Genomic DNA, 14,798 nt, shown 5'->3' with positions numbered 1-14,798 from the left:
TCACTTGAGAGACCTTGACTTGTCAATGAAGAACAAAGTATATTACACTTGCACATTTGTGCTGACATGAAAGTCCTGATCTAGGTAGCTTTGTGGTTTGATCTGGGTTGTATCTAAAAGGTTGCAAGTTCAAACTCTCCATTGTGTCCTTGAGCAAGGAACTTCACCTAAAGTTACTCCTTTAACTTGCAATTAGAAATTCTTTGCTAGTCTGAGAGTCGGCTGGTGGGTGGGTGCTGCCTAAAACGTAGTCAGATGGTCCTATACCGCATTCTCCAACAGAGCTGCTGTTTCCTCTGTTGACTGCCTGGCAGCGTGCCCCGTTTTCTCTTCTCCCTCTGGAGTGAAAGAGCTGAAGATGGAGGGATGCAGAGTCGGAATGCAGCCAGAGATTTATGGCCCGGGGGGAGATTGATTACGCCCGTCACTGGCCCTGATGTGTGCTTGGCATTTGCCCCCCACCCAACTCATCAGCATGTTACACATACACCCACACACAATATGGCATTTACACTCCAAGCAGAAACTCCTGGAAACCGCCTCGAAACCTTTTTGGACAAAACACCATCCTAGTTGCCATCTGAACTGCAGGCAGACTCTTTCTCACTTTTGACATCCGCATCGTTTAAAAAAAACACATAGGAAGTGTTTCAGCCGGTCAGCGGAGGTTTTTGTTCTTAACGTGTGTGTTGTGAGCAGTGATGGGTGCTTTATTCCTCTTGTGACTGAAGGAAGTGATGGATGGGTGCTGTGGGATGGCCAGGAAGGAAGGGGCTGCTGGATTCCCATGTGATGCAGCAGGTGTGTGTTTGCAATTCAGCCCACAGAGTCCAGAGGCAGCTGGAGCAGCATTAAAATCCTGTGTTTCACAGGTGTGAGTTGAAGAACTGGATAAGGAATACAAATACACGTTGGAGCCGTGGCCTAGTAGTTAGCTCTGGTGCTTTGACACATGCAAGTTCGAATCTGGCTTGTGGCATTTCCTGATCCTTTTAGTATTTTTATTTATTTTTATTTTAGTTTATACTTTTATTTAATTATTTGTATTTATACTTTTTAAAATACTTTGAATATTTATGCTTTTAAAAATATAAATGTATAATTTTATTCATACTTCAAATATTTAAACTTTTAATTTAAAAGGTTTATACTTTAAAAAATATATATTTTACTTTGTTTTTTTTATTTCTAAATCAGTATAATTCCTGCACATCTTGCTTAATCGGACTATATCACTAACAATTATGTTTTTCTTCATTTTGAAGGTCGGCCTCGGCAAACCAGTGTCTGTAGAATTGTACCTGCGTCTGCGCAGTCATGCTGGCCTGTCTGCAGAGGAGGCAGACCCCTGCACCCCAGCACGCCACGGCTATCTGCAGCAGCAGCAGCAAGAGTCTTGAGCAAACGCAACACATCCACCGCAAATGTGAGCAGAGTTTAGATTTATTTTATTTTTTTATCATAAATGGCAAGAACAATGACAGCAAACTGGTTTGTCTTGCTAATTGCTGGCACAGTATATGAGATTTACTTACTTCCTTCTGATGGGACCAAACATTTAGACTGAATAATTAAATGTGACTGTGTAGTTAGGCATTGACGACATTGCAGATGAGTTCAATGAACTTTGACAATAGACTTTTCTTTCACACTGTTCTATTAACAGAGATTTGTTTATGTCAGTGTGATGTAGCACATTCATGACCCCTGAAATGTTCACATCACATTCATTTCATGCCCCAAGAAGCTTCACTCAGCTCACAGTGGCATTGTTTAGACATGAATAGTTAACATCTTGTTTTTTGCAGCCTTGATTCGAGTGTTGCTGGCTTTTGTCCTTGTGCTCGAGTCTGTTCTCTTCTCCTATAGTATTTTATACTCCACTCTACTGTAGTGTACTCTACCGCAGGGGTTTTTGATGCCAAATATCCAGAAAAACAATCGTCCCCTTGAATAATTGTAGAATTGGCTTTTATATTCCCATTGTGCCGAAGCAAATTGTTAACATTTTATCTGAAAAATATTTACTTTTTATGTTTTTTTCACAAGTATATGCAGATTTTTGTCTCTAATTCATAGTTTTGCTCTCAATAGAATAAAAAATTAACAATTATCTCACAATTTATTTATTTTTTACCAGTCTTTAGAGAACTGAAATTAAATGTTAATCTTGTCAAATTTGTTGAATGAAAGAAAGAACTAAAAATAATATATAAATATAAATGTAATATAATATATAAAAGTAATATATTAAATGCAAGTTCAGTTTGACAGCTCAAACAAACAAATTTTACAAACAAAAATAAATAAATAAAATATAACTTATCAAATGTTTTACAGACCTCCTAGTACCCGCTTTTGCTTAAAAACCCTTGTTTGAAAAAGCCTTCTCTTCTGCACTCTAGCCTAATCTGGTCTGCTTTATATTATTTTATCTCTATTATACTCCTCTCATCCTCTACCTGTTTATGTGCAGCTCTGTTTAGAATGTCTGTGCAAGGTCTTGTTGACCATATATGGAACATTTGTAGTGTGTTTGTCTTTATTCTTCAATAACCATTGAATCTGCAAGAATAAAAGACTTTACTGCTGATGTTCCCTGTCATGGCTTGTAACTCAACCCTGGCCTTCAGGTTAGCATTTGCAGTGATGTATGTCCTTACAGACCTACCCGTATGCAAATGTACACATGGTGAAACAAATCTGGTCATTTTCCATAAATTGGTTTCACACATATGCACGAGTAACCCATGTAGAACAGGTCCTCTGGTCGCCACAATGTATATTTGTATACATTTTAATGTGTATGTCTGTGTTTGTTCAGGGTTTGCAGGAATTTTACAGATTGACCAATCTTGTTCTGGCAGGCTCTGAGATTAAAGAAAGTAAAGCACAGCCTAATGGCTATTGTTTCTGACTGAAGATCCCTGGGCTCTGCTTAAAGCTTTAGATTAGACTTAAACTAAGGGAGCTCTTGCTGTAATGAGAAAGAGGGAATAAAGGAAAGAATAGAGAGGAAGAGGGGGGTTGTCCTTCTTTTAGAATGTTCCATATGCCTTCAGTTCTGTTTTGTTGGGATGGCTGTATTCCACATGCACAGGCTGATTACGGTGAGGACAGGCAGACGAGCAGAGGAATATCAACTTTTAACCACTATCCCTTAGGTTCAGCTCTAAGCTCAGAGCAGCTTAAAGGTAATAGGATGGCATCGTCCTCCTGCTGCTGTCAGATCAGCATGGCATCGTTCTGCTTTCTCCTTCTTGGCAAACAGGAAAAGGTTAAAGGGACAGATTTTTTGGGGGAAGAACATCCATGGGCATCTGCTGCCTTTGTCTGAGATCTTTTAAAAATGTGTGTGTGTGTGTGTGTGTGTGTGTGTGTGTGTGTGTGTGTGTGTGTGTGTGTGTGTGTGTGTGTGTGTGTGTGTGTGTGTGTGTGTGTGCGTTTTAATAGAGTGAATATTGAGAACAGAGGGTGAAAGAACGTCATTGGAAAAATGAAATGAATGGGCGAATGTATGAATGCCTGCACGGACAGAAAGACATTAATAAATATGAGTAGAGAATATGAGTGAATAAATGGATGGGTGAATGGATGAATAAATGAGTGGATGGATGAATGGATGAACCGTTGATCAGCAGAATGGATGATGAGTGAATGAAGGAGCAGATGGATGGATGGATGAAAAAGCAGGCAGTAGATGAATGAATGAGCAGATGCATGGATGCATGAAGGATTTGTGTATGGATGGATGGATGGATGGATGAGTGGATGGATAGATGGATGGATGAATGAGCAGATAGATGGGTGAATGCATGGAGCAGAATGAATGAATGATCAGATGGATGGATTAATGAATGGCTGAAATCAATTATCAGGTGAATGGATGATGAGTGAATGAAGGAGCAGATGGATGGATGGATAAATGGATGAAAAAGCATGTAGTAGATGAATGAATGAGCGGATCCATGGATGCATGAAGGATTCATGTATGTTTGGATGGATGGATATATGGATGAAGAAAAAGGAAGAATGAATGGAGGAAGGAGCAGGATGGATGAATGAATGAATGAATGAGCAGACAAACAAATATATGGATGGAGGAGTGACTGGATGAATGAGGAAATGGATGGATATACAGACAGATGAATGGACAATGCAAGTGGAGGTCTAAATGTTGGATGGATAAAGAAGTTTCAAAGATCAATGATGTTGCATCGAAAAGTAAAAAAAATGCATCTTTGAGAGAAAAAGAAAAGGAGAATGAGAGAGCAGAATAGAAAAGATGGATGGAGACTGCCTTGCTTGATTTAAATTGATTCCCTCCCTCCAATTTCAGCAGGATTTAGCCACTTCCTTTCTAGACTTCTTATTGAGAAGCAGTCAGTAGGGGTCTGAGGCTGAAATCAATAGCAAAAGAACAGTTTCTTTCTCTGTCTGTCTCTCACACACAGTCACTCTTCCTGGCGTCCGTTTGCTTTTGATTGAGAGATCGCTGCAGTAGAGCACAAACTCATAACAATAAGTAAAAGACCTTTGTGTGCATCATTGATTAGAGTATCTGTGTCTGCGCTGTGGTTTCAGTATATGTTGACCACACCGTCTGGTCTGGAGCTGCAGACAGGTGTCAGAGAGAGTGAGAGACATTCTGGGCTGCTGTCTGAAAGCCAATGTGTCTGGAGATTATGGAGGTGGATGGGTTCCTGCTGTCCTTCTCAAATCCGGCATAAGTAGAGAGAGAGGATTTGGGAGGGTATTCAAACAACTATAAAGTAAAAGCCCCCTTCTGCATGCAGATGCAGAGCACCTGCACAGTTCATTGATGCAACTCCCATTAAAAATGCCTCATACCCTCAATAAAAAAGGGACTTAACTGGCTCCAGCATCAGCTGTGAGTGCTCAGATCAGCTGGCCAGACAATCAATTTCCCCAGAGTGCATGGAGCTTAGCAGGCGAAAGAAAGCGAGAGAGGGGAGGGAGATAGACAGGGATAGAGGTGTGATAATGAAAACAACTGAGCAGAAAGAGAGCTCTGGAAAAAAATGAGAGAGAAAGGCAGGAGAGTTGCAATGTGGAGGTAGCGAGAGACCAAAGAGAGAGAGAGAGCGACGTGCTTTTTAAAAAGCCATTGACCGCCTGCCCTTAAAAATATCGTATTAGATTAGCTTCAGTGAGGAGGCCTTTTGAGTTTTCCCCCTCCTAGCCAAGAAATGAAAAAGAAACGCCAGGCATTAGTTAAATTATAAATCACAGCCTCTTGCTTTCAGCATGCCTAAATTCTGGGAGTATGTGGCGGCACTCTCGCGCGTCGGTGCTTGTCATTCCTAATTAAATCTCCCTGTTTGGGTGACATTTGTAGCTGTCATCCAGCCCCCCGCCAGTGTCTGTCTGCCAGTAGCTTAGATGGCGACATGAAAGTCTGAGCGGAGGGCAGATCCCCCTTCATCACTGAGCACCCTGGGGACAGAAGCACCGGGGCCGGACACATCACAGCCACTCCGACGCTGACCTCTGCAATGGATTCTGGGTGCTTTGCTGCCTTTCTTGCTTTCGTAGCTTGTTCTTTCCTTTACACTTTCTTTTGCTCTTTCACTCTGTTTTTCACTTTCTATTGAATATTCCCTGCTCTTAAATTAGTTTTCTTTCTTTCTGTCTTTCTTTCTTTTTCTTTTTTGCACTTTCACTTTATTATATATATTCCCTTCTCTTTAATAAGTTCTCTGTTTCTTTCCTTCTTTCTTTTATTTTTTTTGCACTTTCACTTTTTTTTGTATATTCCCTGCTCTTTAAAAGGGGACATAACAAACACAGTTTCTGTAATTTCTCATGTTGATTTTGAGTACCTATAGAGTAGTACTGCATTTTTTTTCATATCTCTGAATAGTCTTTAGTTTTATTACAATTATAAAATACAGATACAGCTTTATGTTTTTCTCCCAAAACAGTCGGGCTCCTGGAGGCATGCTGTGTGCGGAGTTAAAGCTTTTGAAACAAACTACATCCACTGTTCCCTGAACACTGGGTTGTTTGGGAAGCTGAACAAGGTTATTTTTCCCTCACAACTAAAAACACATTGCATGCTTATGTATGCTTATACTACACATAATCTTATTACACACACTCACCTCTGTAAGGTGTTTGTGAGTGAGTGGCTCAGGTCCAATCACGACACTCTTCGCCCTCTACTCTGAGCCACAGTAGGCATTGGCAGCCAATCAGATGCACATATGGCACTGTGACATCATTTGCAGGGTCACAACATCCAATCCGGTAGAGAGCGATGATCCCCTCTGAAGGCCTTATGGGAAATATTTGAACCATATAAGAAGCAGGAGTAAGTATCATACTGACAAGACGTCAGAATTGGACTGAGCCTTCAGTTTTCACATTAATGGCTAAGGGTTGTGGAAGGGTCATGAGATGTTGATGCCTGCCAGAATTGTTCTTCAGTGCAATGCTCCTCCAGGCCAGCAGGGGTCACCACACAGGAAACAAATCACATTTGCTGAAAGATATTTAAACATGCTTACAATGACAACTAAAAGTCATTTTAACCTTAGTTTCAACTCTGCCCTTTTTACATTGATTGACAGCTGCCCCAGGCCCTATGTCTGCAGGGATTTAGATTTTTCCTCCGATTTATGATTCTGAGGTGTGTTAAGATTATTTTAGTTGGTGCCCTTTAGGGCTTACATTATCCGTAATGTTCAGTTAGCATTCATATTGATATAAATAAGTGACTAGGCAGTGACCGACAAAGATTTTTTTTTTGTGTGTGTGTTATTTGTATCCCAGTCGGCAGTCGTCTTTGCCTCTCAGGGTTACAGTTGGCTGATCGCCCTGCCAGCAACCTGCAGACACACCCAGAGGCTCATTTCCGGGCAATGCTGGGAACACACCAGCCTTTCTGTGCCCATCCCGGGGCTTTGGGTGCCATTGGCCTAGAGGGCAGAGCAGGGTGGGGAAGGGAGCCTGGGATGCTAGCGGCTGTTGCTGTGGCTTTGGCAGACGAAAGCGAGATGCCCTTTAAGCTGGCGCATGGGCCTCCCAGGTGTATGAATGGGTTGGAAGGAGGTAGGGAAGGAGGGCAAGAGAGGAGGAGGAAGAGGTGGAGGGGATCCAGGGCTCCTAGAGCAGCTGAGGAAATGAGATCACACTTGGAGACTGACCTTCTGTTGGGGGCCGGGAGACAGGTTAGAAGATGCAGTACATGAGAACACACACACACACACACACACACACACACACACACACACACACACTGTGTATATCTGCCTCACTGACTGTCTGTCTATCTCTCTCTCTCTCCTTCTCTCTCTATCTATCTAACTTTATTTCTCTCTGTTCATCTATATCTTTGTCCTCTATTTAATATCTTTAACATCAATTAGAATAGCCTGCCTGACACACTCACTCTCCTCTGGGTAAAGAGAGCGTGTGCGCTAACATTCTCTCTTGCAAATTAGTATCAGAAGCCTTAGTATGAAAAACTCTGTGTGCTTGATTGGGTTTCTTGTTTCCTGTCCTTACACGTCTCTGTGGTCTAATATTCTCAGACACACTGTCAAAAAGCAAACAAAGACATGTTTAGATATAAATAAAGAAGTGTTAGAGATGAAAATAGACCTTGTTTGTATCATGTTTGTGCAAATGCATTCACTTGAGTTATATGCTTGTCTAGTAAAATGTTTACTAGCATGCTGACTTGTGGCTTAATGGTCAGTGGCATAATGTGGTTTTACCAGCACTTGTGTGTGTGATGTTTATGATGTTTAAAATTCATTTTGAAGCAGTAGACCTTGTTTCCTAAATGAGAGAGCAGAAGGGTTGAGACTTGCTCCGGGCTAGCCGTAGGCAGCTCTATTTTTCTGTTTACCTGCAGACTCGCACTGAGATCTCTCTCGGCCTGTCAGGACACACACACACACAAACACACACACACACACACACATACTATACACCTTTAGTTTTGTCTTTTTGTTATCTAGTCCTCTGATCTTGTTCATCTTCCTAATCTGTCTAATTCTCTGATTTGTCAATCGCACATTGTGCAAATGTGAGTGTATCTCATAGTGTGTGTGCGTGTGCGTGTTTGTTTGTGTGTGTGTGTGTGTGTGTGTGTGTTTGACTGTTTCTAAAAGATTTCCTGATACAAATCTTGCAGCCGAAAAGAGGTCATCTTATCAGAGACGAGCAAAATTGAACCTTTTTTTTTTTTCATTTCCTCACTCACACTGAGTTATCTCTTCATTATCTTTAGCTCTATCAAACTGTGATGTTCTCCAAGATCTTATTTGACAGAGAAGTGTTTTTGTCCTTCTGTTCTTTCGGTTCTTTTTAATAGTCACCCAAAGAACCACGAGAAGAGAACATGTAAAGGAATATTCTAGTTTAAATACAAGTTATACACCAACTGCTCCATAGACTTCCTTTGTACATATTTTTATTTGGTTTGTTTTTACAAAAATGTGGAACATGTCATGTACTACAGATGCTGTCGATAGTTGTAACATGGATGTTCCTTTTAAAAAAATTATCTCATTCAGCTGGATTTTATTCAGCATAGGAAATTACAACTTGCTGTGACTCCCTATTTGTTCTTGTTCTCCCAGGAAGATGTTTAGATAGAGTCGCTTTGTCCTCACTGTCGACTTTGTGACCCTAGAAATTCTAACGCACATGAGGGATTTATTCAAGTCAGACGAGTCTTTTGTATAAAAGTGAAATGGGCCGCTTCATGTTTTGTTTCTTCGTGGGTGGCTATCGGACCTCAGCATAGAGAAACATCTACAAAACAGCATTTGAAGAGCGTGAGAAGAGTGGGGCATGTTGTGTGTTGGCGGGCGAGATAAGAACCAAGGACATGAGAAAAGGGAGGACTATGGGATTAAAAGAACTTCGTAAGATCTTTGATGTACAAGGAATTTGTCTTGAGGCAGGTGACAACAGAAAAGAAATGTAATAAAATACACAAAGCATGTAAACACAAATACCTGTAAAACAAATGGAATCAAGAATAGATCAGCAATCACTATTTGTTTATTCAGGGACCTTGGTTCCGTATTTATTTTTTCTTTTAATCTTCCCCGTATTTATTTTGATCTGAATGGTAGACAATATATACGTTTTTAATTTAAAGTAAAAATAGTATTTGAAAATCAGAAATTATGGTAGTTTCTAAACTAGGCAAATTATGAGCCCTGAATGAAGAAATATAATTGAATCAGAAACTATATGTAATATCAAAATTAAAGTCATTTCTTATAAAATCCCATATATTTATAGTATATAGCAACATGTTCAGATGTATACAAATACATAAACTGATGACAGAATAAGGAACTGACATAGATAATTTGCAGTGCTTTATGGGAACTATATTGATTCAGTTCCAATTTGCATGATAACTACAACTTATCTTCTATAGATCTGCAGATTCATTTTTTAACTCTAAATGTTCCTATGGGAAGATCTCCAATAAATCAAAAACATTGTTAGTTCATATTGTGAGTTTATTTTGCAGTGAGAAAATTCTAAAGTATAAATGCGTTTCGGATTGTCAAAGTTTTCTTTCTGAAGTTGTTTGAATTATAGTTTCTTTGGTTTTGACAAACAGTAGAACAATGCAAAGTGCAGTACAAGCTTTTCCGCTGCAGTTTGCTCTGTTTCTGTTTGCGCTTTGTTCCCTTTCGAGAGTACTCTCGTACTGCGTAAGCTAGCTTACGCTATGGGAAAAGGTCCCCTTTTCTCGAGAATATGAAGCCAAAAATTATCCTTAATTTTTAAATAATGTAAAACGCAGTGCTGCAGCACAGCAGACCCAAGCGAAGCGGCTCGCGCGCTTATTGGCTGTGCTGCGGCAACTGCAGCAACCTATGGTGAGGCGGCGGAGAGTAACGAACCAATGGGGGCGCTTCGCGCCCATTGGACGTCAGAGCGCGCCAAAATAGGCGTGGCTGGAACTATATAAGCCACCGCTTCACCATAGGGATCAGATTTCATCTCCTTCAGCGATCTCACCTGCACTTCGCTGTCTTCTCCGGAGAAGCCTCTACACGCCGTCGAAAAGCCTCTCAGCGGGATAGCACTGCAACGCAGATCTGAGGACGCCGGCTCGTGCTTCATCTCGACGCCGCCTTCAGCACTCGCTTCCTGCTGCGCCATCCGGCGTGACTATATCCTTTTCAAAGCTAGTGTGTTTGCCGCTGCATCACACTTTTTTCCTCCAGAATTCGAGGCGTTGTTTCAAATGCCTCGGGCCTGCGCTTCCTGCCGAGGCCCTCTGCCCAGCGAGGACCGCCACATCATCTGTGTCTCCTGCCTGGGCCGCGAGCATGCTGAGAGCGCACTCTTCAAGGGCGGCTGCCCTGAGTGCGACGACATGGCTATATCGACCCTGCGGGCTCGATTAGCTCAAACCAGCCACGATGCTCCACCCGCTCCGCCTCTTCTCTCTCAAGTGCCGCGTAAGAAACGCCGCGATCAGAGAATGCCTGAGCATACTGTTACACGCGAGCTCACGCCGGAACACTCCCCGCGTGCCTCGCCCGCTCTCGCTCCTTCGCCTGTCCTCTTCGTGGACGAGCAGCGCCAGTCCCTGCTCACCAGCGCCCCGTTCTCCTTCGGAGCGCCTGAGGCGGAAGAGGACAGACACGACAGCCTTTCTCTCGCCGCGTCCAGTAGTGAGGAATGGTCGGGCTCCATTGCGGACCCCCCCCCCTCTACAGCACCCAGCTGCACCGGACAACGCGCCGATATCAACGCGGAGCTTACTCGCGTGCTTACAAGGGCTGTCAGCGACCTTCAGCTCGACTGGTCTCCTCCAGACGAGCCCGCTAAAAGCAGGCTGGATGAATGGTTCCTGCAGGGGCGCCCTTCGGCCCCTCCGCAAAGAAACGCCCCCTTCTTCCCGGAAGTTCACAATGAACTCACGAAGTCGTGGAAAGCCCCATTCTCCGCACGCTTGAAGACTTCTGTCTCGTCAGCGCTCTCCTCTGTCGACGGCGCCCGAGACCACGGTTACGAGAGCCTCCCCCCTCTCGAGGAGGCTATTGCTACCACCTCAGCTCTCGCTGGCCGAGCTTACACCTCCGCTGGTCAAGCTGCTTCGGCTCTACACACCATGGCTGTGCTGCAGGTTTTTCAGGCCAGACTTCTCCGTAACCTGGACGAGTCTGCCCCAGATACCTATGACTTTAAAGATCTCCGCAGCGCTACTGATCTAGCCCTGCGTGCGACAAAGACCACAGCACAAGCGATCGGCCGAAGCATGGCAAGCCTCGCTGTTTTAGAGCGACACCTCTGGCTCACGCTCACGGAGATGAAAGACGCCGACAAATCCGCCTTTCTCGACTCTCCTATCTCGCCTTCCGGCCTCTTTGGCCAGTCGGTTAAGGGTTTCGCTGAACGCTTCACTGAGGCTCAGAAAACGTCGCAGGCAATGAGACACTTCCTGCCGAAACGCTCTAGCTCTGCTGCGGGACGCCGTAGAAATGCGCCGCCCCCTCAGACCTCCAAGCCATCGCAGCCAGACTTACAGTCTCGCCCAGCGGCCAAAACCCAGCACCGCTCTCGCTCTACGAGCCGCAAACCGCCAGAGAGACGGGGACCTCGGCCCAGGATTGTGCTGAACCCCGAGCCTCCGAAGCCCTCCTGACCTTCGGGCTGAAAGGACCGTGGTTAAGTCCCGCTGCGGCCGGACCACCACACAAGAAACCTCACATGCTTCCTCCAATCCCCTCACTAAAGGCGGTTGGAGATGTCTATACTGCAGTAAACGAGCCTGTTACAATGCACGCACGCCTGCACACAAACACCGTTTTCACGGCGACCTCAATAAAGCACAAAAAGAGCTTTTTCTATGTAGGCAGTGTGCCCACTACACAGTACGCACCCCTACATGTATACACACTCCCCCAAGTGTCACAAAGACTCACTCGGGTCTCCTTTCATGCCCACCTTCCCGCTCGCGCCGGAGGTGCTCTAAATGTAGCGCGCGTGCCCACTTCTCAGTGCGCAACCCTACAAATAAGCGCTGTCACCACAGTGTCACAAGCACAGCATACTCGAGCTACTGGTCCCCTCATAACAGGCGGCCAGTGCCCGAAACACATTCAACCCATAGCCGCACGAGCCGCTGCATGGCAGGCCATCCCCGGCATATCAGATTGGGTTTTGAATATAATAAAATGAGGTTACTCGCTCCAGTTCGCTCGCAGACCGCCGCGCTTTCGCGCCGTGGTCGAAACGAAAGTGAAAAGCGAAATGACACACGTCCTTCGCGCCGAACTGATAAACCTTCTTGCAAAAGGGGCGATAGAAACTGTCCCCCCTGCGCAGCGCGAGTCAGGCTTTTACAGCCGCTACTTCCTCGTACCAAAAAAGGATGGCGGTCTCAGACCCATCCTAGATCTCAGACGTTTGAACAAAGCGCTTATGACGCGATCGTTCAAAATGTTAACTACCAAACAAATACTCGCGCAAATTCGCCCGAGGGTTTGGTTTTTCTCAGTGGATCTGAAAGACGCTTACTTTCACATTCAAATAGCACCCCATCACAGGCCATTCTTGAGATTCGCCTTCGAGGGGCAGACTTATCAGTACATGGTTCTTCCATTCGGCCTCTCCGTAGCAGCCCGTACGTTTACACGGCGCATGGATGCCGCTCTCGCACCCCTGAGAATGCGGGGAGTGCGAGTATTGAACTACCTCGACGACTGGCTAGTTTTAGCCCATTCCGAGGAACTACTGACGACACACAGATCCTGGATCCTCAGCCATTTAGAATGCCTGGGTCTCACGATCAACACTGTCAAGAGCGCTCTGTCTCCCAGCCAGAGGATTTCCTTTTTGGGGATAGACATAGACTCTGTGACATGTACAGCGCGTCTGACATCACAGCGCGCTCTCACTATTCAGCATTTAGCCGTGTCGTTCAAAGCCGGGTCTCTTTACCCGCTCAAACGATTTCAGGAAATGCTAGGTCTGATGGCATCAGCCTCTGCGGTTCTCAAACTGGGCCTGCTGCGCATGCGCCCACTACAGCGCTGGCTGAGAGACCGTGTTCCAGCGCGCGCCTGGATTTCCGGCCGCGCGCGCATCAGGGTGACCCACGGCTGCATCGCAGCTCTGGCCCCTTGGAAAATAGCCAACTGGTATCAGTTAGGCGTAAGCACGGGCGCTGTCTCGAAATGGAAAGTAGTCTCGACAGATGCATCCAACCTCGGTTGGGGCGCCCTGTACGAGGGCAGGTCTGCCTCCGGCCTCTGGTCGAGCCCGGAGCGACTGTTACACATAAACTGTCTGGAGATGATAGCGGTCGAACTATCCCTGAAAGCTTTCCTCCCATTTTTAAAGGGCCACCACGTTCTGGTCAGATCAGACAGCATGTCAGTGGTGGCCTAAATAAATCGCCAGGGTGGTGTCAGGTCAGAAACCTTGCACACCCTGACCGAGCGTCTTCTGACATGGGCACATTACAATCTGCGCTCACTAAAGGCAGCGCATGTACCTGGCATCCTGAACCGGGGCCCGGACATGCTTTCCAGGGCGAATGTTCCCCCTGGGGAGTGGTCTCTTCACCCACAGACGGTTCAGTTGATGTGGAGCATCTTCGGCAGGGCAGAGGTCGACCTCTTCGCCTCAGAAGACAACGCTCATTGCCCAATATATTTTTCAAAGAGCAGGGACGCGCTGGCCCTCGATTGGCTCAGACGCCCGCTTTATGCCTTCCCACCAGTCGCGATGCTACCGCAGGTCATCGATCGGGTCAGGAAGAGCAGATGTGCTATGCTGCTAGTAGCCCCACTCTGGACGACCCAACCTTGGTTCTCCGAGCTGATGCAGCTGTCCAGTACAGCCCCATGGCCAATACCGCTGAGGAAAGATCTCCTCACGCAGCTGAGGGGCGCGCTCTGGCATCCCCACCCCGAACTTTGGGCCCTTCATGTATGGCCCCTCAACGGGTACCCGGGAACCTCCCTGAGGGAGTGTTAAAGACCATTACGGAAGCCAGAGCGCCCTCAACCAGGCGCCTATACGCGCAGAAATGGTCAGTGTTCTCCACCTGGTGCGGGACACGGAACCTAGACCCTCACTTATGTGACGTGTCGGAGATACTCTCCTTCCTACAGGAGCGTTTAGATGCGGGCAGATCCCCGTCTACGCTCAAAGTGTATGTGGCAGCCATTGCAGCTTCTCATGCTCCGGTGGCCGGCCTATCACTGGGAAAAAACGAACTGGTCATTCGTTTCCTTAAGGGAGCTCGTCGGATGAACCCTCCCCGACCCCCTTCAATCCCTTCCTGGGACCTGTCTACGGTCCTAGAGGCCTTAAAGGGCCCCCCTTTTGAACCGCTTCAGTCTGTCGATATGAAGCTTCTTTTGTTCAAAACCGCTTTTCTACTGGCTCTGGCCTCAGTCAAGCGAGTGGGGGATTTACATGCGCTATCTGTAAGCGCTGACTGTCTCGAGTTTGGGCCTAATGACTCCAGAGTCATTCTCAGACCAAGACACGGCTATGTCCCCAAGGTGCTCTCAACACCGTTCAGAGCACAGGTCATCTCGCTGTCAGCCCTTTCCTCGCAAAGCGACGAAAGCAACGCGAGCTTCATCTGCCCCGTCAGGGCTCTTAAAACCTATATTGCGCGCTCCGCCTTATTCAGGAGGTCGGACCAGCTTTTCATATGCTTTGGTGGGCGCACCCGAGGTCTCGCCACCACGAAGCAAAGCCTATCGCGATGGATAGTAGACACTATCTCGCTGGCTTACAAATCTAAGGGCCTTCACTGCCCGTTCGGC

The 14,798-nt window shown here is 45.8% G+C and overlaps 1 protein-coding gene across 2 annotated transcripts in view; it reads left to right on the top strand.

Moving 5' to 3' along the window:
• fam222aa (family with sequence similarity 222 member Aa) overlaps positions 1 to 14,798 on the top strand; it is a 67,904-nt gene that overhangs the window by 38,525 nt on the left and 14,581 nt on the right. For both annotated transcript variants that reach the window (XM_059548610.1, XM_059548611.1), the window contains exon 2: positions 1,266 to 1,426. In XM_059548610.1, coding sequence (XP_059404593.1) covers positions 1,318 to 1,426 — 109 coding nt within the window. In that variant the 5' untranslated portion in view covers positions 1,266 to 1,317. The remainder of the gene's footprint in view (positions 1 to 1,265; positions 1,427 to 14,798) is intronic.

The sequence above is a fragment of the Carassius carassius genome, chromosome 4, assembly GCF_963082965.1.
Source record: "Carassius carassius chromosome 4, fCarCar2.1, whole genome shotgun sequence".
Classification (NCBI taxonomy): domain Eukaryota; kingdom Metazoa; phylum Chordata; class Actinopteri; order Cypriniformes; family Cyprinidae; genus Carassius; species Carassius carassius.
This window is presented reverse-complemented; position numbering and strand designations above follow the sequence as displayed.